The sequence below is a fragment of the Schistocerca gregaria genome, chromosome 8 (genome assembly GCF_023897955.1).
Source record: "Schistocerca gregaria isolate iqSchGreg1 chromosome 8, iqSchGreg1.2, whole genome shotgun sequence".
Classification (NCBI taxonomy): Eukaryota; Metazoa; Arthropoda; class Insecta; order Orthoptera; family Acrididae; genus Schistocerca; species Schistocerca gregaria.
Window position 1 is genome coordinate 147,464,089 of NC_064927.1, and position 27,624 is coordinate 147,491,712.

At 42.0% G+C, this 27,624-nt stretch overlaps 1 protein-coding gene across 3 annotated transcripts in view; it reads right to left on the minus strand.

Moving 5' to 3' along the window:
- The window catches only part of LOC126283955 (protein still life, isoform SIF type 1), a 1,235,171-nt gene that overhangs the window by 1,083,514 nt on the left and 124,033 nt on the right, over nt 1-27,624 (minus strand). For all 3 annotated transcript variants that reach the window (XM_049982390.1, XM_049982392.1, XM_049982391.1), the window contains one exon: nt 22,776-22,905. In XM_049982390.1, the coding sequence (XP_049838347.1) occupies nt 22,776-22,905 (130 nt within the window). The remainder of the gene's footprint in view (nt 1-22,775; nt 22,906-27,624) is intronic.

Below are 27,624 nucleotides of genomic sequence, written 5' to 3' on the forward strand. Positions count from 1 at the left end.
GTGAACAACGGTAGGAAACGTGTGCAAGAGTTTAGCCTATAGGTTTCGTGTAATCTTAGTATATCTTACTGTCTAGGAAAATGGTCTGAGGCTTTGTAAACGAAAAGCCCAAAATTGTGGATTTCTATACTGTTGATTTATTTAGTTGGTCAGTATTCAACTTAAAAGGTACGTATCTACGTCTGGAGGGGCCGGAGAAAAAATATGCAGACACCACAAAAAAATGCATGCTTGAACATAAATGCAGATGCTAGTTAATCCTGCATGCTGTGTTGTTGTATTTTACCATGAACGGTACTTGGTTCGAATGGCTCTGAGCACTATGGGACTGAACATCTGAGGTCATCAGTCCCCTAGACTTAGAACTATTTAAACCTAACTAACCTAATGACATCACACACATCCATGCCCGAGGCAGGATTCGAACCTACGACCGTAGCAGCCTAGAACTGCTCGGCCACCGTGGCCGGCTGTGAACGATACCTGCGCAACATAGTGAAGGAGCAGGGCAGCCAAGTGGATGGCACACTGGAGTCGCATTCTGGAGCACGACGGTTCAAACCAGTGTCCGGACATCCTGATTTAGGTTCCCCCTGTTTTCCCTAAATCGCTTAAAATAAATGGCCGGATGGTTCGTTCCAAAGGGCACAGTCGCTTTCCTTCCATAATCTGAGCTTATATTACGTCTCTAATGACCTCGTTATCAACGATACGTTAAACACTGATCTCCTGCTCCGCAACGTTGTCGATATGCTGCAAGTGTCACCCGAAATCAGAACAGTGTTGCGTATAGTTGCGAATGCATCATGCCGCAGCTCAGTGCTCTGGCACGTGGTCAAATTTTTGGTGCTCATGTGGTGGCTTCTTCCGTAAACAAGGCAGCAGAAGAGTTTGGTATTTCGAGAGCCACCATAATGAAGGTTTATACCAGGTACAGGGAAAACGAGGAAACATCAACCGATAAGTCTAAACTCGGAGAGGAGTTTGTGTTCAGTAATCGCGATAGATGATCATTAAAGATAATTGTGACTGAAGGCGACAACTGAAAAAGCCACTGCAGGAATAAATGAGCCACTCGCGAACCTTGGCAGACGAATACGTCACGAAGGGACCTGCAGAAACAGGAATGTGCAGATCGAGCTAGAATTCGAACACCACTCATCAGTGATGTAAAATCCGAAGCCACAAAACTTGGATTATGGAGCGATGGAAAAAAGTCGTTTTGTTGGATAAGCCTCGTTCTCCACTATTTCCAACTTCTGGACGGTAGTACGTTCCTTGATGATTTGGGCAGCCATGCCGTGGTATTCCATGGGCTCTATGGTTACTCTACGAAGTCTCGTTATTGCCAAGGGTTATGTCACCATTTTAGCTGTGGAGTCTATCCCGTGGTACAATGTTTGTCCCCAATGGTGATGCTATGTTGCGAGACGATAAGGCCCATGCTCACACACCTCGCATCATCCATGACTGGTTTTGTGAGCACGAGGATGGATTGTCGCATCTTCCCTGACCACCGTAATCACCATATCTCAATATTATTGAATCTCTGTGGTCTACTTGTGGAAGAAGTATTCGTCATCACCGTTCACGACCGACATCGTTTATTAAACTTGCCATTATTTGTAGGATGAATGGTATAAGGTTTCGTTGAAATCTGTATTAAGCCATTCCGAGACGACTGGAAGCTATTTTTGAATAGCAGCAGTTTTCGTACATGTAATGCCTTTTTGGTGTTTCCGTAATTTTGACCATGTCGTGTACACTCTTCAAGCCACGATCCATCTTATGGTACGTACAGACTGCATTTATGGTGGTACCTGTATTCCCCTCCTCCTAAATTTCCTGAAAAATCTTTGTCTACCTGTGGGTAGTAAGCCAAATTTATTTACGTACAGAGTCAATTGCCAATCATAGATCCTCTGCAGGGCTTCCCTCAGTTCGCTAAAGTCATGTGGCGTTGCAACATTCTTATAGACAAGCGCATCAGTCTGCGGACAGGATCATCGTTCTTCTGACTTTACTCACAAGATCATTTATAATCAGACTGGACTATAAATGTTCAAGATGGTTCAAATGGCTCTGAATACTATTGGACTTAACATCTGTGCTCATCAGTCCCCTATAACTTAGAACTACTTAAACCTAACTAACCCAAGGACATCACACACATGCATGCCGGAGGCAGAATTCGAACCTGTGACCGTAACGGTCACGCGGTTCCAGACTGAAGCGCCTAGAACCGCACGGCCACACAGGCCGGCTTATAAATATTAAAAAAAAGTGTTCACGGAATTGGTGAAGAACTTTGAAGGAGATATTTTATATGCAGAGTGTGGTGTAAAAACAGAGTAAACAACATCTTTGACAGTTCAATAGTAACTCATGTGAAAGTGTTAAAAGTAAATAGTAACTAAATGTACAGGCAACAAACCAGAAACGACAAGACTAAACATTAAAATTTGTTTGAGGCGTTGAGATGGAAAAGAAGGAAGGCTACACTAGCAACGAAGAAGTCCCAACAGAAGAGAAGACGTCCTCATGCTGAGGACGGGGTTTGATTATCTGGGGAATCCCTTGCCACATCCTATACAAAAGTGGAAATAATTTTTCTCCAGCGTAAACTGTTTCCACATTAACGCACAGCATCTCCACCAACTTTCGCTACCATACGATAATTACGACCCACACTGGACCTCGTGAGCATGCGCACATAAATTAAAGCCACCCCTTATTACCTATCCGTTGTGCTCAATGACGTTGCCAGTAAGTCCGTTCGTCTGTTCAGGGATAACGATTATAGAAGGCATTGTTTTATCTTTAACTAGGAATCAACAACAACTTGATCAAAACAGGGACCTCTGTGAGTTTTCCACAGTCAGTATATAGCACTGAATTCTCATAACTTTGTGTTGAACTAGACTGTTGAGGACGTAAGTTTCAGATGTGTATCATATACGAGAGTTGGAACTTGAATAGTGGCAACTATTTATTCACACCCGTTACTGTCATTTAAAGAATTCACTTGCGTCGTGTAGAACCCGTTGCCAGCGATGTGGAAGGTGTAGTATACCGTCAGCAGAGCCTGTGCTGTTGATGGTGAAAATCCCTGTAACAGTTCTGAAGCGAATGCCACGTAGCCAAAACTTAAACGCCGATCCAACGAATGGCATCATTATGGCTCGCCGTGAAAGTCGAGAGTGCGTCAGAGCCCCAGTATGGTGAAAGTTATGGTGATTCTCGTGCACGACTGTGATGGTGTAATCCTAACGCATTACGTTCCTCTACGGTAGGTCGTCATTGCACAGTACTACTGTCCGGTTTTGGAGCATCACCTGCGACCAGATTTGTGAAAGAAGCGGCGACAATTTCTGCGCAACCCACCCATCATTTTGCATGCACGACAATGCGCGGGCGCATACAGCGTAAGCTATGGCTGCTCTGTTTGGTCGATGGGGCTGCGAAGTACTGTATTTCCGAAGGTGAAGGAACCACTTCGTGGCGTTCGCATCAGAACTGTTCCAGAGACTCGACAGGCAGTCGGCCACTCCATTCGCTCCATCAACAGAACAGGCTATGCTAACAGTATACCACACCTTCCACGTCGCTGGCAACGGGTTCTAGACAACGCTGGTGACAACTTTGAAGGAAAGCAACAGGTAAAAACATGTAACACTTTTGTATCGGTTGTGAATAAATAGTTGCCACTATTTAAGTTCCAACCCTCGTATATGGTAACCCGTCAGGTATGCCGAGATTCGAAACAAGTGTGCAGCTCCTCCAAAGGAGCCGTGCCTGGTGAAACACAGTCGTATCTGCTTTGGATTTGAAAGCAAACCGAGCAAAACGCAAGGACATGATGCTAGGAGAAGAAAAATTAAAACTGACATAAAAATTTATCTCTCTGTATTGCAACAAAAGGCTGGCAAGCAATCTTCAGTTCCAAGAAGTGAGGACCGAGTCTGCTAAAGCAAAATTCTGAGAGCGGAAAATTTAGGATCCTCTCGGTGCACAGCTTGCTGCATGTACGTAACCGAAAAGCTTCCGCAGTCGCTGTCATGTTTCTAATCGGATTGTGGCAGCTTATCTGTTCCGAGATGAGAACTAGATGCGTATAATTACGAAGTAATGCTGTGTTGCGGGTGACAGAGCTGTGCGCCAGCCCACTCCGCGTAAACAAACAAACCTGAGAGGCGTACACGGGATGCATTCTGTCAGTAGTGATGGAATCGATTTGCTCTAGCCAGAAGCTATGCAATTTTATGACGTCATTATCGAAGTGAGGAAAGGGAGGCTGTTTACACACTGGTATACTGAAGCTGTGACTGCAAATGAGGTCCTGAGCAGTCAATATACCTACACGCTAATGCGATCCGTGTAGACAATGCTGCTGCTATACATTCGTTTGTCGTGCTCGATTGTTGTTGTTATTGCCGTCTTTTTTGAAGGTTAATTTGCTGCAACTTTCCATGCTACTCTGTCGTGTACAAGACTGCATCCCTTCTATAATTTAACTTGTGCCAAATATTTCTTTTTTACTCAGTTCGACTCAGTACATTGTACTAACGAAGTTTCAACGCTCTTCTGCACTATCACATTTCTTAAGCTTTTATTCTCTTCGTTGTTAAAACTGTTTGGCGTCCGCAGTTCACTCTGGTCAAGGTTACAGTCAAGATAAATACCTTCAGAACAGATTTCCAAACTCTTTAAATTTTAACGCAATGTATATATCTCAGAAATTCTTTTCTTTTCAGTGTCAGCATACGGTTATACCCTCTGTCTTCTCAAATGAACCAGCAGTAATTTATTTTAATGTTCAAATAATAAAAAGTACATACTAATTTTGGCGTCCTATTTTCCAAACTACACTCCTGGAAATGGAAACAAGAACACATTGACACCGGTGTGTCAGACCCACCATACTTGCTCCGGACACTGCGAGAGGGCTGTACAAGCAATGATCACACGCACAGCACAGCGGACACACCAGGAACCGCGGTGTTGGCCGTCGAATGACGCTAGCTGCGCAGCATTTGTGCACCGCCGTCGTCAGTGTCAGCCAGTTTGCCGTGGCATACGGAGCTCCATCGCAGTCTTTAACACTGGTAGCATGCCGCGACAGCGTGGACATGAACCGTATGTGCAGTTGACGGACTTTGAGCGAGGGCGTATAGTGGGCATGCGGGAGGCCGGGTGGACGTACCGCCGAATTCCTCAACACGTGGGGCGTGAGGTCTCCACAGTACATCGATGTTGTCGCCAGTGGTCGGCGGAAGGTGCACGTGCCCGTCGACCTGGGGCCGGACCGTAGGAACGCACGGATGCACGCCAAGACCGTAGGATCCTACTCAGTGCCGTAGGGGACCGCACCGCCACTTCCCATCAAATTAGGGACACTGTTGCTCCTGGGGTATCGGCGAGGACCATTCGCAACCGTCTCCATGAAGCTGGGATACAGTCCCGCACACCGTTAGGCCGTCTTCCGCTCACGCCCCAACATCGTGCAGCCCGCCTCCAGTGGTGTCGCGACAGGCGTGAATGGAGGGACGAATGGAGACGTGTCGTCTTCAGCGATGAGAGTCGCTTCTGCCTTGGTGCCAATGATGGTCGTATGCGTGTTTGGCGCCGTGCAGGTGAGCGCCACAATCAGGACTGCATACGACCGAGGCACACAGGGCCAACACCCGGCATCATGGTATGGGGAGCGATCTCCTACACTGGCCGTACACCTCTGGTGATCGTCGAGGGGACACTGAATAGTGCACGGTACATCCAAACCGTCATCGAACCCATCGTTCTACAATTCCTAGACCGGCAAGGGAACTTGCTGTTCCAACAGGACAATGCACGTCCGCATGTATCCCGTGCCACCCAACGTGCCCTAGTAGGTGTAAGTCAACTACCCTGGCCAGCAAGATCTCCGGATCTGTCCCCCATTGAGCATGTTTGGGACTGGATGAAGCGTCGTCTCACGCGGTCTGCACGTCCAACACGAACGCTGGTCCAACTGAGGCGCCAGGTGGAAATGGCATGGCAAGCCGTTCCACAGGACTAGATCCAGCATCTCTACGATCGTCTCCATGGGAGAACAGCAGCCTGCATTGCTGCGAAAGGTGGATATACACTGTACTAGTGCCGACATTGTGCATGCTCTGTTGCCTGTGTCTATGTGCCTGTGGTTCTGTCAGTGTGATCATGTGATGTATCTGACCCCAGGAATGTGTCAAAGTTACCCCTTCCTGGGACAATGAATTCACGGTGTTCTTATTTCAATTTCCAGGAGTGTAGTTCCCACTGTATTACCTAATTAAATTTTTCATTTCTTTTTAAGATACTAGTCATTCCGTTCCACTGCCCTTCCAAATCCTTTGCCATATCGGAAAACCTCAAGCTTTTATTACTTCTCCCTGACCTTTAATTACATTTATTTCCAAATACCTCCTTGATTGTCTTTACTGCTTGCTCAGTGTAAGGACTGAATAACCACAGAGATGGGCTCCAAACCTGTCACTTCCTTCTTAATTAAATCTTGCCTTTCACGCTCTTCGACTCTTCACAACAAGAGTGTGGTTTCTCTACAAGTTCGACTCGTGTTATTTTATCCTTGCCGTCTTCAAAATTTCAAAAGGAGTATTCCAGTTACCGCTGCCAAAAACTTTCTCCAAATTTAGAAATGCTATAAATGCAGGTCTGATTTCCTTTAATCCATCTTCTAAGATAAGCCATAGTGCTGGTATTGTCTCGAGTGTTGCTATATTTGTCCGGAACACAAACGGAACTTCCCAGTGGTCAGTTTCTAAGAGTTTCTGCTGTAAATAATTGGTGTTGCTATATAGCAGAAGAGATCAATGCGATCAACAAAAGAAGCCATTCAAAATTTTTGGTCGTTACTACTTCAATTTATTTCTGAAAGAATAAGCCAAAGAAGAAATATGAAGCCCTATGATATCTTTCAGTATACATTTGTCTGTGAAACATAATAAGCTTAAGACCTGATTGATATCTGTTGCATACCTAGCTGAACATGCTTACCTAGGCCCACACAATATTAACACTCGTATCAACAAAACTGTTGTAAAAATAACGTTGATTTTCTTGCAATGGTTCTGATTTAAAGTTCAAAAGGCTCCTTGTTACGCTTTCACGTGGACAATTTCTACCACTCGGGATGGAAACAGACCGTTCTTTGAAATCCATCGACGGCACCATTAAGACATTTCATAGCAACCTTGCATACTGTCAAACTGATAGAATCAGTTTAAATAAAAATGGTACTATGTTAATTATGACTTAATCTCCGTGCAATATCAAAGCAATGTAGAATTCATTGCTACTACTTTAAAGTGTGTTGTTACAACAACGATTTGGTTGCTACTCAGAGCAAATCCTGTAGTATACCATGTGTCAAAAGCCATATTTAATTTATTTGTTCTTACATAGACGCAGAGTTTTATGTTTCCTGTAGCAGTAGCGTGAAGCCGTACAGTATGAAGTACACGTAACAAATCGTGAGCGAAGAAACAAAGCGAAGGCTACAGTAAAACATGCAGTTAAAAAAAAAAAAAAAAAGACAGGAACTGAAACCATGGCGGTTCAAAAGGCAGCGGCAGACAGGGACGTCGGTGACTGCCCGGACAACAAAAATACGAAGGAAATATGTGGCCAGTGAGTAGGTGGTACTGAGTAGGACGGGAAAGGGGGAGAGGGTGGGAGAAGGGGCAGGGACGCCACGGGAACTTCCGGCTATCGCAGCCTGAATAGCGCACCGTCCGCCGTGACAGATTGCCGGGTTCCCCTGCAGCGCGGTGGATACGCGTCCCGCACAACACGGCGCCACGCCGGTATGCATAAACCGCAGGTGCCCATCTGACCCGGCTCCCACGATTACAACGATTGAGGACCAAGAAGTACAGAGCGAGTGTTATCACAAAATTTGGACGGACTGGAAAGTGCTTCGACTGGAATGTACTTCTCCTCTCCGTTAGAAACACTGGTCTTCATATGTCAAACTATTTACACTCTACAAAAATATTTAAAGAAACATTTAATGCACAAATTTAAAATGCATTCCATCGCAGTAGGAAGTAATACTACTTAATTTGCAATAGAACTACCGTTCTTATTAAGAGGTTTCTTTTCTTTCCTTTTTTCTTTTTTTTGAAGTCTATTTTTCGAAACCCCGTAATTGTATCCCATAGCGACGCAGAAGTTTCGAATTTCCCTCAAAGGTGCCTACAACCTTCCTTTGTAATTTTCAAATGACAGAGCACAGTAATCAGTAGTCCTTTTTTTCAGGTTGTGTTCGGCAAATCTAGATTTCGACTAGTGCATGGTCATTATCGATGCTAAAAATAGAAGAAGTACATTGTCAGGCGATACTACGAAATGTTACAGCTCTATATGACTTATACATTAAATTACACACCCACATTTCATAGTATCAATGCATGTTCTAGTACATCAGCCCCCTGTTGGTCGAGCTTCTGTCACAGTTCGTTCAAGACTACTATATGATGAAGGTAGGCTTTTCGGAGAACACACCAGGTGGCTGTGTGGCGTTCTCTATGTGAACTACATAATATATAACACTCAAGGAAAGCAGCTACGGTCTCTAGCAAAAAACTTCAAATTTACATAAGAAATAACACAAAATAATTTTCACATTTAACAGTAAACATAGAAAATACAACAAATCTGGATTCACTTCTTGTGAGCCTACTGATTTATTATTCTTTAAAACATATATGTCACATCAGATTGGCAAAACTCTTAAAAATATTTGCAAAACACAAGGAGGCATGTGCTGTATTTTGCGGCTATTACAACTGATTTGATTTAAATGTTTTTATGTTTTGTACTATTTTTCTCTTCATTTAATCATCGTGACTGGTATGTGGTTCCTACTGTTTATTGAGTAATTCAGCAAGATGGATAGTTGGTGTGACGTGTCATTCCGTTACCGATTTAGACAGTACTAATCTCTGTGCCACTTCAAACAGATTTTAATTATAAACGCAATAAAACCAGTATACTAAATTGCTGTAATTAACAATGCATATGCATCTAAACTAACGTACCATGGAGAAAACTATAACTTTCTTACTCGTGCAGTATTATGTTAAGAGCTGCTACATATTAACAAGACGGCAAGAGCTACTTCGAACCCAGGAATGACCGCTCCCCCCCCCCCCCCCCTCCGCCCCCTCCACCAGGTCAAACCTTCACTGCTTTCCAGCAAGAAGTTTTCAAGTAATTCGCAGAACTGCGCATGTTTCGTTATGACCTGATCATTAATCAGGTCGTAGTTGACGAGCTTGTGATAGAAAAAGATCTCTAGCTCTTCCAGGACATCGATGAGCCTGCACTTCTCACACTTGTGCAGCAACCTTACACTAGTTGTCAAAGTCGGCAATTTATGCTTTGTTGTTAGTAAATGAACAGCCATACTTGACTTCACCGTGTTATCTTTGCTCCCCCACGACGTGTTCCCCAAACCTAATTCCCAGCCTCCTTTCCGTATGGCCAACGTAACAGGTTCCACAGTCCGGGAAATCGATTTTATAAACTCCAGAATCATGGAAAAGTCTCTTTGTATCTACAATACGTTGCAAATTACACCCTAAGTGATTTTTGGTTGCTAAAGACATTGTCACATTGTACTTTATGAAGACAGTTGCAATTCTTTTACTCATTTTTCCATAATAAGGTAAACCAACAAGCTTAGCATTTTCTTTAGACGCCATATCATTGCAAACCGTCATCTTATTTTTGTATTTACTAGTTATGTTGTTATATATACTACCACCAAAATCATGTGAAGAGTTATTCACTCTTGTAATGTGCCTAATTATTAGCATATCATTATCGTGATCGTCTATAGACAACGGAATTTTGAAAAACCAACATGCAGCAAGATTGAAAAACGACTTTTTATGTTGAATTGGATGGTCTGACGTAAAATACACAATACCATTAGTACAAATTTCTTTGTGAAAGAAACCAAATGTGTGCCAGCCATTTTCATTCGGAATTAATAGATCTAGAAAGGAACAGATCTATTTGTTTCAATCTCACATGTAAATTTAATCGTTCGATTCGATTTATTAAACGTAGTTACTATAGCCTTGATCACATCACCCCCTTTATTAACAGCAGCAAGTCATCCACGTACCTAAAACAGTATACAATTTTATCTGTCAATGACGCATTTTCGAAAAGTATCTGTTTTCTAGATAATTGATAAATATATCAGCGAGCATTCCAGATATTGATCTCCCATACTTAGACCGTCTCGTTGGGAATAAGCGCCTCTATTAAAGTAGTTAAATTTCAAAATTATGGTAAGTAGCACAATGAATTCGTCTATTTCCCTCATAGAAATCTTGTTTTGTTCCATTAAATTAGGCTGAATTACTTGCACAGTTTTGTCAATAGTTACTTTTGTGTATAAGTTGACGATATCAAGAGAAACAAATTTCATTTCACCAGTTACTGGCGTAATTCTAATTTTATTGATGAATTTGAAACTATTTTTAATGGAAAATTGGTTATAGACTGTATAATTAGTTTTAAGAAACCGCAGGCATTTTCCAGCTCCTCCCATCCACCACCGGGTGTATCGGATAGCTATCTTTGTGTACCTTTTTTGTGCCCTAGGTGTGGGTGGCACGGGGATCATAACCACTAGTCTTTGTACCTCCTTTGATGATATTATGTCACTACAAGTTTTTAACTGATCACTCAATTTCTTTTGAGCATCGGACGTTATTTCCTTATCGAGTTTCTTATTATCTTCAAAGAGTTTTAGAGATTTAGCATTATAGACCTCTTTTTCAACGATCACAATTGTTCCCCCATTGTCCCCCTAGTTACTATGGCGTCGCTTTCAAAGCTTAGGATTGATACTTTCAACGACTCTCTTCCCTTGTATAGAATTGAGGACAGATTTACTTATCTTGCTCATAATAATATTATTAATCGCCAAACAAATCTTATTCTGATCAAGTTTTGGCACTCTCAGTGAATCAACAGCATACTCAGTATAAGCCGCCGTGTCTTTTATAGCCTTGCGATTTACTTTTCTATTTACGTTATACTTCATACCCCTAATAAGCATTTCCATTTACATCTGATCAAAAACAATGTTAGTCCAACACTCTTGGGAAAAGGTCAAACTGTAATACACAATCATTATTTTCCAGCCTCAGAATCTCAATATGATGCCTTTGCTCTACTTTATGCACCACGTTATCCACTGCGGTCCTAACACCACGCGCCACTGTGTCAAAGGTTAAAGGTGAAAGTTCATTGGCAAGTCCAAATTGTAAGGTAATGTAATGGCGCAAAGGCGTGGCGCCCTCCGAAGTCGCACTATGCTCCACGACACCCCAGACAGCTGGGTGTCGAAACGTGCGAAAGAAAGACCGAGTTAGAAAGTTCACAAGCTGTTGAAGGTGGATTAATCATGTCACACTAGAACCAAATTTCATCAAAATTCTGCCCAACGACGTATAGGATGTGTCACATGATACGAATGTAGACAAATCCCTTCATACCAACATTTCTGCCCTTCTTTTCACGCTTCTCGAACGGATGTCAGAACCGCGATCCCACCGTTAGAATCACGCTGTTTTCCTACACGTTACCGAGGAAAATGTTCCAAACACATCGCTGCTCGGCATTGACACCAACAGGCTTCAAGAGGCGACATAAAGAGAGTCACCGAAGCCACCCCTTCCCTTAGGGCTTTGACTCGCACACCTTTCACGGTCGGAAACGACAGTATCGCTCCCCTTAGGCATGCAGCGCGACCCCAGTTTTTGCCCTGATGTTCAGGGTGGAATTACTAGGGACCATTCAAACCATTCGTCGAAATCTGTACGTGATGAACTTGATCTGAAGTAGCAAATTGTGTTTCAGCTTTCCTGTTTCATGCTCTTCAGTGGCGTGGTGATGGTGTGGGAGAGGGGGCGTTGTAATGCCATATTGACAGATGCATGAATAAAACGGCAAAGGATCCCTCTTTGAACGGTCCTTTGTAGTTTCACTCTACACATCACAGCAAAAACTGCGGGCGAGAAAGCCCCCAAAGGGCAGCGATCACGTTCAATGGTGTTGCACGTCCACGATGTTCGTACAGAGGTTTCAGATGGGATGTATCGTCTGGAGTGTGTCAGCAGTAGCACAGTTTGTCAAGAACGTTGTCCTGTTGCTACTAGCACTGCGAAGTATGTATCCGGCAACGAAATATGTTGGAATCAGCGCCTCAAGACACGGGGTTACTATATTCGCATCCTTTATGATACACCCTGAGGCTTTTTCGTGTCAAAACTGAGCTGCAGTTCTCTGAAACGTTGTCCTCGGCCATCCATAAAAAACAGCTCGATTCCAACACCGGGATTCACTGTTGTGACTTCCATCAGAGAGGCGCCTATGACCACAGCCTGTAAGTGATAAATACATTAATAAAAGTTTAATGTTCAAAGGAAGTCGAAGGTAATCGGATCGCGATAAAAAATTCTTGGACATGTCAAATATGCAGATACTGCAATGAAAGTTCTCAAATGGAGATATTTCTGTGTGGCAACGGTCGAGATGATGAAAAGACCTTTTACAAGTCTGTACGCTCTTGACAGGTCTGTCAGTTGTTCCTGTTTTCCAGTGCGGGAATTCTTTGAGTTTTTGCCTTACACCTTCTATTTAAAAAAATTTAAAAATGGGAATGTAAATTAATTTCTTAGTTTACGAGATGACACTTAATATATTTGGTGGGGGAAGGTTATCGAACCTCAGTGAGGGGACAATGATTATTGAACTTCTGTGATACACTATTAACCATCTTAAGAAAACTACAAGTTGTTAATTAGTCATTACAAGAGTAAGGAATACGGTTTTTGCTTTAGTAAATAGAGTTTTTTTTGGAAAAATAACACGCTGTAATCCGAAAATACATCCTGTCCACGATGTATAGTAAGAAGCAACCTCACTGACAGATTTCCAGTAGAGGGTTCATGACATAGCGTCAGTACACACATTTCTTAAGCTATGCACTCCTTATTCCATTGTACGTAATGATAATACAGATTAGATACAGAAGATTTAGTGAACAAAGAAAACATTCTTTTTGTGGATAAAACTTTTCATTTGATTAAAAACACGGAAAGTACATTTTACAAACATCTTTTTATAAGGGAGACTATGATAATTAAAGTAAACTTTTATCTTCTCTTGGCTTGACGAACTCGTAAAATAGCGAAACTAAAGGTTGAGGCAGTTTACAATGCATGTCTGTGCATTTTTCTCAACACTTTGGTGTTTCAGACAGATTTTGGTTTCGTTCTTTCAACAGTATTTTTGAAAATAAGGCAGATTACAGTTAATTTCTTATTCATTCAAAAAACATCATATTCACGAAGATAATACATGTGTAACGGTGTCCACACAGCCGAGTGAGACCAAATGAGGAGCTCTTTGAACAAAGAAATTGCGGCATAACTGTATTCATGTAGGGTTAATAAGTACTGCATGTTACGGTTTAAGGAGACTAAGATCTTCCATTCAGCGTCCAGGGCGGAGTCAGTGACAAAGTTACCTTAATGTTCGCGTAGCGTGTATCTGAGTTGAGATATGGGCAGCAGCTCGGTATTCACGTAGTCGTTTGTGGAAAACGCCTTAGAGGGCGGGGCGCCTCCCCGTCCATGAAGTGAGCGCTTTGACGCGCTCGGCCATTCAGACGAGTTACTGTCTATAACCTTTGGATGATTGAAGAAATACTCATCATGCGTCCTGCGATTAGAAACTGCTTCTTGTGCTGCCATGTAGTCAGCAGACGGAACAGATCTAAGGCCTGATACGTAAGTCGTGTTAAATTAAATACTTGCTACAAGTTTAGACAGGATAGATCATGAGGTACCTCGAAATTTTTGGCAACGTTACATCAAAATAAACGAAATACGTTTTACAAGTGTAGGTGCAACATACACAACCGACACATTTAAGATAAACAACACCAGATGTTCAACAGTAAAATATAAGGTAACTGAAAAAGCATTTTATTGGAAGACTGATTTCGACAGAGTTATACTGTCATCATTGGATCTTATGCTTTTGACTTCTTACAACATACAGGGCGACAATTATTGAACTATATAAAAAAGAAAGTTAATTGGTTATAAACTACGACGTGCACACAATTTATTCAACATGTAAACATCATTACAGATATTCAGTTTTAGGTTATGACATGCTCGATTTGCGTGCCAACATTGGCGACATACGGCGCAGACGAATACCAAAATTCTGCATGACCCACTGCAGTGTCGGGACATCGATGATGGTGATGACCTCCTGAATGGCTGTTTTCAGCTCAGAAATGGTTTTGGGTTTATTGCTATACATCTTGTCTTTAATACAGCACCACAAAAAGGAGTCGCATACGTGCAGATCCGGGGAATATGGCAGTCAATCGAGGCCCTTGCCAGTGGCCTCTGGGTTCTCCAAAGCCAGAATGCGGTCCCCAAAGTGCTCTTCCAGTACATGAAACAATCTCCTCCTGCGATGGTGTCGACCTCCGTCTTGCATGAACCACATCTTGTGGAAATAGGGGTCACTTTGGATAATGCGAATGAAATCATCTTTCAAAACCTTCACGTACCGTTCGGTACTCACAATGTCATCAAGGAATGTCACACCTACTATTCCGTGACTGGACACTGCACAGCACACAGCCACCCGTTGAGGGTGAAGAGACTTCTCGGTCGCGAAATGCGGATTGTCAGTCCCCCAATTGCACCAATTTTGCTTGTTGACGAAACCACCCAGATGAATGTGGGCTACGTCACTAAGTCAAATAATATAGCGGATACTAATTTTCATCATGCCTCTCGGCCAACTGTGCAGTTTGAACATCCTAACTCAAACGATTCAGAAGCTATGACCATCTTACTTCATATAGTTCAATAACTGTCACCATGTACTATCAGTCAGGGTTACAAATCGCTTCACATTTCATATGCATTTCCCACTACCAAGAAGTAAAATATGCCCATGGGCTTCTGTTAGCTATAGAAAGAGTGAAAAACGAGAACACGAGCTTCAGAAAATGACAACTCAAACTTTTCCACACTGCTCCAAATATATTTACTTTCATTCCCTATGTTATACTTGGTACCTGGTGAAGTTTTGTGTGACTGAAGCTGGTAGATAATAAAACATCTGTTCAGTCAGCAACGTATCTTGGTGACTATAATACACTTTAGGTGTTTACAATCTGTGGTGCATCATTCGCTTAAAGTACGCTCTTATTTACCTATTTCTTACGGACTATAGGGAATCTAGTAAGCTTTTTACGTCGAAATGCCAAAGGTTCCGTACGAAACCTCGTAGGATATAAGAAGCATAAGATATTTTTTAAAATTTTATTTACTTTTTTTTATTTGCCTGCCACCATATCAGCTGGAAAAAGTGACAACAACGAACATTCAGAAATGCAATCCGTACACACAGAAATAAGTAATTTAGTTACATGTAAACATCGTAAATGAATATACTAAGAGAATAAAAAAAAGTCTCATAAATAACAACCACTATCCATCCACATTATGCAGTAATATGAAAGGTCAGCGGAAAAAACAGGCAGATAACTTCTTTAGAAATTGAATTACTCTACTGTTCGATCTGATGACCAACGCATCTGTTGAAAGACTAAAACTGGAGAAAAGAAAAAAACAAACAAGCAAGTCCAGAGGCGTTAACATTCGAAGTTTTGATTTAAGCGGAGACAACCAGGTACGTCAATATTTGAAGGGAAAGAAGCAGACAACTCAACCGGCCACGCGAGGGTAGAGCAAACAGAATTCTGATGCAGTGTCTTCCCTCCGGTAACAAAAGAAGGCGGTTATTTGTACAGACTATGCAAAAAATATATCCCTGCCAAAAGTAGCAAACAAAGACGTTACTTTAAGCGGCAACTTTCAATGTATACGTCCAGTATCTGCGTTCTTGTAACGGGCGAATCCTTCCTTTATTTTTTTTTCTGAATGCAATGTGAAAAAAGAGCTCAAATAAATTGAGGTCACTTCTTTTTCACTTCATCAGTCATTCCTTGGGTGAGTATCTGCTTCCCTCCATTACATAATTTTAAATCAAATTAGTAGCTTGAAGAAGATAAAAATCACTTTTTCTGTGCGTGATTATTCGTACTTTGAGCACAATAAAAATGTTCTGTTATGGAGCGCAAAGCGACTGATGGAAACACTTGAAGATTTCAAGGAAATGATCGAAGCAACGAAATGTAAGCGATCGCCTTTGACTGTGATCAGTGTTAATCAGGAACTGGAAAACACTGTTGGACTCAAAATGCGCTGCAAAATACCCTCAAGAAACTCTGTTTATTAAGAACCTATCACGTGAATGCAGCCATTGCCGTATGCTGAAATATGAAATGACTTATCACGGAGGACTGCGTACTGTCGTCATAGAGACACCATGGCAATGTCAGCCAATGGATGGATTGTTTGAACTGTCCATATCTTCTAATAATATTATGTTTAACTTCAGAATTCCTTACTTGTCTAGTGCACACTAAATTTGCAATTACCCACTTTCGCTGTAATCTAACTTGAATGATTCCGTTCTTTATTGAAGAACTCCTTCCTGTTTCTAAGCTAAAATATAAAAAATTGAAAACCTGATTACGTTTTTGCGTCCTGGGGCTGTGAAATTCTTCAGCCACTTGTCCAATAGCTAAATATTCGTGCTGAGTGTACTATCACTGTATTCATTTAGTCCAGATTATCATAGAATTATTGCATCTTTTTCGCTTGAATTACTTGCTACTTTGTCCTTTATTGCACTACACTTTGGGAAATTACTTGATTTTGGAAAGAGTCCGAAGACAATAAAGCTAGTTCCACATTCGATGCACCCATAATGTTTAACGTATGAGATAAAAAGTATTTTTTAACCTTCTTTTTATGTAAGCCAGGATATTACACTGATCACAGTAAGAATGTTTTCGTTTTTATCTCGATGCCTTTAACTGAATTTTACATGACTGAAATGATATCCTAAAACCTCTTTGCTTTTAAATTGCGAGTGCATTACAGAATGACATTATTTCCTACAAAGTTAACGAACGGGAGCGGCGAGTATTCTCTTAACGTCGCACGTCAGAACTCAGCGTTGCTTGCAGTGGTACATGTCGAACTAGTTTCTCAGCCTCCCGCAAGGTGGCAGGCAAGTCGATGGCGCCCAGCGGTGACAACGTTCCGTTGAACTGGAAATAAGCGAATTTGTTTCGCTCCGGTGCAGGAAGACGAAAAGGATAAAGACGATGCAACGATCCCTCTAGAATGGGGTCGAGGGAAGATGAAGCAATATATATCCAAGTACCAATAAGAAAAGAAATTTACTGTGAATTTCTTCAGTTTCTCGTCGACAAAAGAATGTATTATTTCCCAAGCAGCAGACGAAGGTAATCTGTTGTACGCAGATTTCAACTACTTACGTTTCACTGTTGACAAATCAGTTTTGTCACGAGAACGACTTTATATACTAACTACACAAACGAGAAGAGTAGGTCAAAAATGTAGGAATTTTTACTTACCTGATAGATGCCACTTCGTGGAGATAGCATTTTGTCTGAAGAAAGCTGTTGAAATAAATTGACGCAGTTCCAGCAGGTAATAATCATTTGCTGCATCATACTACACGTACCGTTCTCGCAATTTGAGACTCATTTCAAAAATAGCAAAAAATCAAGCGATTGCTGATTACGGTAATTTGCTGAAAGGAATGTCCATTTCACAGGAAACATTGTAACAGACTTCGTACTGTGTCATTAATACCTTACAATGAAACTGCATATTCTTGGAATATTCTTGTACTATTACACACACAAGCACATTATACTAGCCTTTCAGGACTGGATTATGTTCCCGAATGTCATCATGATGTTGTACCATGAATCTATATGAGGACTCTAAAGGCTGGGCGTCTGCTAGCTGATAATATGACACTGAGTATTTTTATCCGTTTTAGCAACATGAATTTTACTTTCAACAAACTCGCACAAATAACGATCAGTCGTTTTATCTAGAGATGAATAAATATTCAATTACTTAAAATACCGAGATTATCAGCTGATTATTAACTTGCATTTGGTCAGCAATACTTTAAGGCAAGAGTGTTCGTCACCCAAAGATGAGCAGCTGAAATCTATAATTCACGATCTCTTAACTGACAAATCTTTAACACTGCAACAGAGAATCACAGTTTGTCACTTCACGTTGAGCTCTATAATCTGACTGGTAAATTATAAGGAAGCCTATACATTTGCTGAACATTTTAAAAGAGCAATGTCTACTTTTATGTAAGATGTCTAGCAGTCTGCAACATATTCCTGCACCTTCCCCTGGTTACTTGTTATTTACACATATCGATACCTATCAGTGGAGCAGATAACGTGATTAGACTTCCTGGACATTTAAAGACATCGGAGTTGGTGTTTTTGGAGGCCTTCTCTGAGGAAACTGCACTGAATGCTGTCGCTGAAATTATGCAGATATTTTTTACCAGGGGAGCTGCTTTTCCTATGCATGTAGTGAGGTCTACCGCCGTGGTCACTTCCGACCAAGGTATTAACACGTTGTCGGGAGTACAAATGAGCCTCAAACCAATAAGAGCACACTTGCCTAGCGAGGTGGTAATATACTGGACTCCTATTTGGGAGGACGCCAGTTATAAATAAATGTCATGTGACTAGCGCCTCCCGTCGGGTAGACCGTTCGCCGGGTGCAAGTCTTTCGATTTACGCCACTTCACAGGACGCCAGTCCAAATCCCGGCATAGGATTTATGGTGCCCTGAGTAGCTTAAGACTAATGCTGGGATGGTTCCTTCGAAAGGACGCGGATAATTTCTTTCCCCGAGTCGAGGTTTTGCTTTCTCCCTGATGACCTCGTCATCAACGACACGTTGAACCCAAATCTGCCTTCTGTAACAGCAATGTTTGCAAGGAAATGCTGAAACAAGTGAGTCTAGCGGACTCCTGAAGGTACAAGGTAGCAACTCCACAGATTTTTTTGCAGTAACTGACACGAGCGCTTTACGCGTTTAGAGTGGACAACATGTGAAAACACCAAGCTTATCGCCACTGTTTCCTCCTGGCCGAGCTACTCAAATCGATGAACTTGGCAATTAGGAGAGACTAACATTTTCTACTTTCACACCGTATACCGATGGTTTTGATAACTTTGTCAACTATAGAGAAAGATGCATGAACAGAACTAAGCCTCTACTACTTGCCAACTCCTCCTAGTCGCCGGTCTCCCTAATTATGAATCAGTAGCAGCCAGTGAATGTCGTATTGCGCTGTCGGACTTTCAAGTGCTTTACAAAGTGCGCGAAAAACATCCTAGTTAATTGTGATTCCTCGAAAAATATTTTTTTTTATTGGACTGAAGCGGAGATATTGATATGTCACTGAGTGCTGCTTTTGTGAATACAGATTTTGTATCACTAAGTACCAATGTCGGAAATGACAATAAGGCACATTTACAAAATGTTTATTCGTTCGTCACTTTCGTATGTCACTTCTTCTTTCATACTGGCTCTCTGTGCAGGACATGGAGCGCACGAATACTACCAGCAGTGTGACAGATATGAGAAGCTTGTTTGATACTGGAATGACGGCTAACGCGTTACGGTATTTGCAAGTGACAGCAGGAGTGATAATCAAAGAAAGACCCTTTCCTTTTCTGTGTCCTGTACACAGAACGATCAATGATTTGTACCTTCATAGGATTCGTTTGTATTTTTGATATATTCCGAATGCTGTTATTGAGAACTGATGCGGATTTGGTAGCTCTTATAGAAAACAAACGCGTCACTGAGGATGTTTCACGAAACTGTTTCTCTTCCCAATGAAGTCTGTGTGCTGGGAAGAGCTTGTTTCTCCCACTAGCAGCAGTTACCTCTGGAAAACCTTAGCGAATAATTCTGCGCGTCTTCGGTATCGGAATCGCAGCTGACAGTGGAGACACACGGTTAAAGCTTTCGCGACTGGTTGTCATATTTTCTGGTGAATCTTCCGGCTTGTACGATCGTGGTTTATGAAACTTTTTTCTACCCGCTGCGTCTTGCCAACTGGCGGGACGTATGTCGGGGAGCGAGGTAAATGACGTGAAATGGAGGCGTGGTAGGCAGAGATAATCCTTGTCAAAGATAATTTACAGTTACCGAATTGTCATCTGTGAAAGATAAAATTTCTCTATCGATTCTCTGGAACTATTGTCCATGTATCATTAAGCTCGATGGCTCCCACTTTTCTGTTAAAAACTGTCCAGATACTTACAGTGCTGTTAAGGTGCCCCTAACGCTATCGTTTAATGCAACCCGCAATCTTATATTTGGCCTTCATAAACCACGCGAGAGATTTTCATGATCTGTCGTTCGCTACGTGCAAACTATTAGTCCTACAAAAAAAAAAAAAAAAAAAAAAAACGAGTAGGACCTTCGAAGTAAATGAAGTTAAACTATGTACTGTGATACTTTTTCGCTGGAGGTCACAGTTTTCGAGTTACTCTAGTAAAATATAGAAAAATTATATCCAAACGCACTTTCACCCCCCCCCCCCCTTCCCAGCCAGGATCTCCAGTATGTCGTTCGTGGCACTCTCTCCTAACACTGCTCGGATTATTCGGCCTTTTTTGCTGGCTATTGGTTGAGCTATAACGCCACTAGCTATTTCTAACATTATTAATTTAAATGAGTCTGTGAGGTTGATGAAAGAAACACGACTTTTGTAAATATTGAGCTAAAGCTAATTATGTTGACGATTCTATGCGAACTTATTCCTTACAAGGACAGTAGTTTTGTAGTCAGAAGGACTTACGAATACAACGATATAACTGTTCATTTTATACCGTTCAATCTTACAAAACTGATAGGTAAAATTTACACAAATATCAGGTTTTCAAATTGTAAATGCTCAACGTCGCCGGTGACTTAATAAGGGCAGTCAATGGAGACGAAAAATGGAATAAAGTTAAATAACTGGCGCAGTAGCATATATTTCTACAGTGATAGCAGGGAGTGTCATGAACTGTATACTAGAAATCCTGACCGGTGGGGGGCTCAGTGTGGGAGTGGGGGGTTCATTTGAAGATCACGTTTGTATATTTTTCTTGAATAACTCGAAAACTAAGGCCTCTAACGGAAACGTATCCCAATACAAAATTTAACGACATTACATTTCCTACAAAACGGTCCTGTTAATTTTTTCTTTATGACTAATAATTTACGCGTAGCGAGCGAGAGAATATGAAAACTCGCGCGTGGTTTATGGAGGCCCGCTGTAGCACTGTGTGCTGCATAAAACGATAGCTGTGGTGGCATCTGAATCACCATGCACATATTTCAATGGCTTCTCTGTCTTCACAAGACACAATACGTTTGTGTCCTCCCTAGAGAATCAAACATCATTGACCGTGGACGATAAGACGATACAGAAAATATATGTTGCAAAGTTTTAGCGACTCCATTTGGCGCAATGTCCTGCAGCTAGTTGGCATTTGACAGAGAGTGAGCTGGAGCCGCCCCATCACTCATGCACGAACGGGACCTGTGCTGGCATTGTCGACCCCCAATGCGTTGCCAATTTGGCTTCACAAAGCATTGTGCCTCGCAGCTCTCAAGCAGAACATTTTTCTTGGCGCGAAAATTTCACCCATGTCCAGGAAAAATACTAACCATCACTCCGGCCCTAATATAAATTAAGAGTTGTTTTTTACATAATTATACACGTACGTAAATATCAGAAATTTTAAGTGACTTTTGGAGGAATACAGACTTTGATCTTCAAACTTCTTACTAGTTATATATTGAGACAACTAAGAAAACACGTAGTTTTCCGGAACTTATAAAAAAAGCAAACACAAAGCAAATGAAACTTTGAATAGATGCGTTGCTTAGCAAAGTATTTTGGCACTCAATGAAAAACAGAAAAAAAACGAGTTAAGTAGTTTTCATGATATTACATGATAAATTCAAAACTGTTTCGTGGGGGAAACAGTTCATTCCATTCATAAAAATTACCGTACCTTCGGGCCTAAACAAATCATGGACAGATTTTTGAAACGCTTAGAAATGCTATACAGATCAGTACCAAACGCGGATTCCAGTTTTTTCGTGATAGCGGTGGAAAATACAGACTTTAAAGCGATTTTGAAAAGTTTTTGTTTTAAAACTGCCTGAGATGCGGATACATTAATTTTTAATCACCTTTCGGTTAGGATCTTTTGATCATCTTCATGTGGTTAAAACAGCCTTCCTACTGTGACATCTCTTATTTGGCACCACAGTCATAATGTTGGCAGGAAGGCTGAACTAAATAATTGTATGATACATGAAGATGAACAGACTAGCGAGACCGTTGGTAGATAAGGAATTATTTTATCACCAGCTCTTGGTGGTTTTGAAACATGACCATTTTGAAGTAATTAGGACCGTAGGATCAGGACTACGTCCCGACTTCTGATACTGAACATCAACTGCCTCCTAATTTAAATCGGACTGTAAGCATCACATCGAAGTCTAGCAGATTTCAGAACGCCTCTTGACGAAACCTACACACCTTCCGTACTTGAGACGTGTCGGAGTACACTGAAGTGTGGGCTACCCGTGCGGGGTCCGTTCGCTGAGGCTCGCAGGCGTACTTACCGGAGGCAGTGACTAGAGCTGCGTGCCCGCAGACGGCAGACGGAGGAGGAGACTTACCTCAGAGGAGGTGAGGTAGCAGAGGCGCGAGTCTGTGCTCTCGATGGAGGCCTGCTGCACGATGCCGTAGCGGCTCTCGCGGTCGCTCATGTAGTCGGAGCGCAGGCTGTCCTGCCGGTCGAAGATGTTCCTGCAACACCAGCCCAGCAGGTCACGGCCCGACTTCCTGGCCTCAGGTGCTCAGAAGCTACCCTTCAGTATTACTCCCAGTTTTTCCTAAGAGGAACGCACAACGACACGAGGTTCCCCAGCAGATCGCTTGGAAGGGGGGCAGGGTGGGCAGACCCCTCCATAACTGTCTTCACAAAGCGAGCTCAAATCCTGCCCCCTCCCCTCCCCCCCCCCCCCCACACTCCCCCTCCTCCATCCCCCAACACACATGCAACAGTTTAGTATGCCCGATCCGGTCTGTGATTTTCATCTGTCACTTTTCAGCTTTTTCCCCTTCAGCAGCTATTCATTAATGGCAAAAATTCCAATTTGCGTCGCGGTTCGAACGCCACGTTAAATACACTACTGGCCATTAAAATTGCTACACCAAGAAGAAATGCAGGTGGTAAACGGGTATTCATTGGAGACATATATTATACTAGAACTGAAATGTGATTACATTTTCACGTAATTTGGGTGCATAGATCCTGAGAAATCAGTACCCAGAACAACCATCTCTGGCTGTAATAACAGCCTTGATACGACTGGGCATTCAGTCAAACAGAGGTTGATTGGCTTGTACAGGTACAGCTGCCCATGCAGCTTCAACAAGATACCACAGTTCATCAAGAGTAGTGATTCGCGTATTGTGACGAGCCAGTTGCTCGGCCACCATTGACCAGACGTTTTCAGTTGGTGAGAGATCTGGAGAATGTGCTGGTCAGGGCAGCAGTCGAAAATTTTTTGTATCCAGAATGGCCCGTACAGGACCTGCAACACGCGGTCGTGCATTATCCTGTCGAAATGTAGGGTTTCGCAGGGATCGAATGAACGGTAGAGCCACGGGTCGTAACACATCTGAAATGTAACGTCCACTGTTCTAAGTGCCGTCAATGCGAACAAGAGGTGAGCGAGAAGTGTAACCAATGGCACCCCACACCATCACGCCGGTTGATACGCCAGTATGGCGATGACGAACAGACGCTTCCAATGTGCGTTCACCGCGAAGTTGCCAAACACGGATGCGACCATCATGATGCTGTAAACAGAACCTGGATTCATCCGAAAAAATGACGTTCTGCCATTCGTGCACCCAAGTTCGTCGTTTAGTCACCATCGCTGGCGCTCCTGTCTGTGATGCAGCGTCTAGGGCAACTGCAGCCATGGTCTCCGATCTGATAGTCCATGCTGCTGCAAACGTCGAACTGTTTGTGTAGATGGTTGTTGTCTTGCAAACGTCCCCATCTGTTGACTCAGGCATGGAGACGTGGCTGCACGATCCGTTAGAGCTATGCTGATAAGATGCTTGTCATCTCTACTGTTAGTGATACGAGGCCGTTGGGATCCAGCACGGCGTTGCGTATTACCCTCCTGAACCCACCGATTCCATATTCTGCTAACAGTCATTGGGTCTCGACCAACGCGAACAACAATGTCGCGATACGATAAACCGCAATCGCGATAGGATACAATCCGACCTTTATCAAAGTCGGAAACGTGATGGTACGCATTTATCGTCCTTACACGAGGCATCACAACAACGTTTCACTAGGCAACGCCGGTCAACTGTTGTTTGTGTATGAGAAATCGGTTGGAAACTTTCCTCATATCAGCACGTTTTAGGTGTCGCTACCGGCGCCAACCTTGTGTGAATGCTCTGGAAAGCTAATCATTTGCATATCACAGCATCTTCTTCCTGTCGGTTAAATTACTAAGCTGTGTAGCAATTTTAATGGCCAGTAGTGTAGTAATCCCACTTATAACTGTCTGAATAAGACAGTTCTAAGATCGGAGGAGAGCTCCGGAATACCGCCACCAACAGGGCTATGTCTTGCAAACAACCGCTGTGTTCAAACCAGCCTGCGTGTTGACGAAAGCTTTACTTTTACCAAAACTGATTCGCGAACATTATTTCTCTAAAATACGCTTATTTCCTGTCTGTGGGTAGCTGCCTTATCTTATGCTGGATACTGATTTCGGGCAATGTCACACAATTTTAGCCCAATGGTACTTACACAGTAACCCGTCTTACGGAAGTACAACAAGTTTCAGTTTCATGTACACTATGTATATACGAGTGATAAGGACGATGGTATCTGAAACTACTAACCAGGAGGCAAAATAGCTGCTGTAAGACTGAAAATAAGTGTATTTACTTCTTCCACTTTTAATAAAACTGAAAAATGTTATGGGTATTGAATAGTGGCAAATATAATATATAAGAAACTATCAACCTCGAGTACGGTAATGAAACCAACCTTTACCTAGGTTTCAGCCCAAATAATTGAGTCTTCTTCAGAAGATATACCTGAATCTATAATGTGTCTAAGAGGGCATCGTCTAGAAATAAAACTAAAACAGCCTGAATTTCTAGACCATGCCCTCTTAGACAAATTATAGATTCAGGTATATCTTCTGAAGAAGGCTCAATTGCTTGGGCTGAAACTTAGGTAAAGGTTGGTTTCATTACCGCAATAGAATTTGGTAGTTTCTTATATATTAGATTATCACGATTGCTCACTGTGCTGCAATGTTGAATGTACAAAAAAGTAGCAAATATATTCAAATACCATTTCTCATGGAATATCAAAAGTATTTCGTCATTCACCGTGAAACTACTACGAATGCCAAAACTACCCCCTCCTCCCCCCTCCTCACCCATTCTCGTTTCCACGGTCAGATCCTGGTTATACATTTCGGGAATATTGATACCTGTACACTGCATTACTCAAATAGTTTCTTCTCATCGGGTATGGAGGGAGGGAGGGGTGTTGGAGTGTCCATTCTCTCTTATTGTTGTTAGTAGGAGGATGCAGGATGTGTTCACCACGTCTCAATGGCTACATGAGTGTCAAAACGATAAATCTCGCTTTTTCCTGAAATATGGGTATTATTTTGCCCGCGGCCTCTGCGATATTTTGGAACCTATGTCCTATGGAAAAGAAAACCTCTGTTAAATGACCATCAATTTGCTTTTAAGGAAGGTAAAGGTAACAGAGGCAGTTCTGAGGCTGCAAATGGTCATGGAAGCAAGGCGTAAGAAAATCGGGTTACATTTATAGGCTTCGTAAACCCAGAAAAAGCGTTCAACAAGGTAAAACGTTGCAAGACGTTCGAAATTCTGAGAAAAATAGAAGAAATTTGTAGGAGAGCATAGATAATCTCTTATATGTTTGTCTGGTAACACTCCAAAAGCCCTGAATCGATTTCAACCAAATTTGGCACAAAACAACAGGCTTCAGGCGTATCAGCTCTGTGTCGTTCATATAATTTCCCAGCCCCAATGGGAGCAGAGATATGGGCAAATACATATTTATTTCCCAGTCCCTGCATGACAGGCGTGTTGTGTGAGAATAGTATCGACTTCCTTTGCAATGCGGCCTGTATGAAGGGCTTACAAGTCCATTTTTGTTCATTCTGAGATACAGAGTCCTAAAGTTAAATGAGCGCTGAAAAATCTGCAGTTGAGGTACAATAAATATTCAAAGATGTATACTTGAGTATTTCTGGCATCTCCACTGCAGTCTTTTAAGGGATCATTTAACTTTACTACTCTGTATCTCAGAATGAACAAAAATAGACTTGTACCGCTACAGAAATAAGCCCTTCATATGTCTGGAGCAAATTTTCAAGCCCCTGATACATCCTGCCCCGTATCACAGGCATGTTGTGGGAGTAACATTGGCCTACTTCTTTGAACTGTATGGCAGGGGCTACAATTGCCATTGAAAGTAGCTGGGGAAGGGATGAGGCAGATGGAGGAGGTGATGTACGAAACGAGATGGAGGAGGAAATAGACGGATACGAGAGGGAATCTGGACGCATAAGGCAGGTGGAATTTATAGAGGGCTAATAGACAGGTGGAAATTGAAGCGAGGAGGCGTAGATGGAAAGAGAGATGGGGAGGAAATATGGTCACAAGAAGGGGGGGGGGATATGTTCAGATATGGGGAATGGACGAATTGGACAAAGATAGTGGGAGGAGGTGATGAAGAGACACGGGAGTGGAGAGGAGGAAATAAACAGGAAGAGGTGGTGTATTAGGCTTTCATCTAAATTCTTTAATGTATACATCGAAGAAAGAATGACGGAAATAAAAGAAACGTTCAATTGTAGGATTAAAATTCTAGGTGATATAATATCAATGATAATATTCGCTGAAGACATTGTTATCGCCAGTGAAAGCAAGAAAGCATTATTTATTTATTTATTAAGTGCAAAATTATAGACCTGTTATCTGATGTTTTAAAACAGGTCGTACGTTTTACAGTTTTCGTTTGTCATCTTTTTTTAGTTTTTTGTTTTGTTTTTATCTACCACATTTTACAAAGAATAACATGTTTTAAAACTACAGTAATTTAACGTTGAAATATAAATAAAATTTTGTTGTTTTAAGAAGAATATAAAAAGGTGATAGAATAGAGGAGACATCCGTTAGTGCCATCACCGATTGTGACTGGCTGTGAACACCTCGGAATGATTTCTTCAATCTTTTGACCGCCAGTCACAACAGAAAAGATTGTTTAACACTAGAGAAATAGAAAAATAAAACTTCTAATCCAATGCATTAACATTACGTGCTTATCCGTGTGCAGTATTTGGTGCTTCCTTGGCTAGATCGCAAGCACCTTACGATTATTTACTATTACATCTTGTCTTCCCCCTCCTCTTGCTCTTCAGTGTCACTATTTTCGCTGTC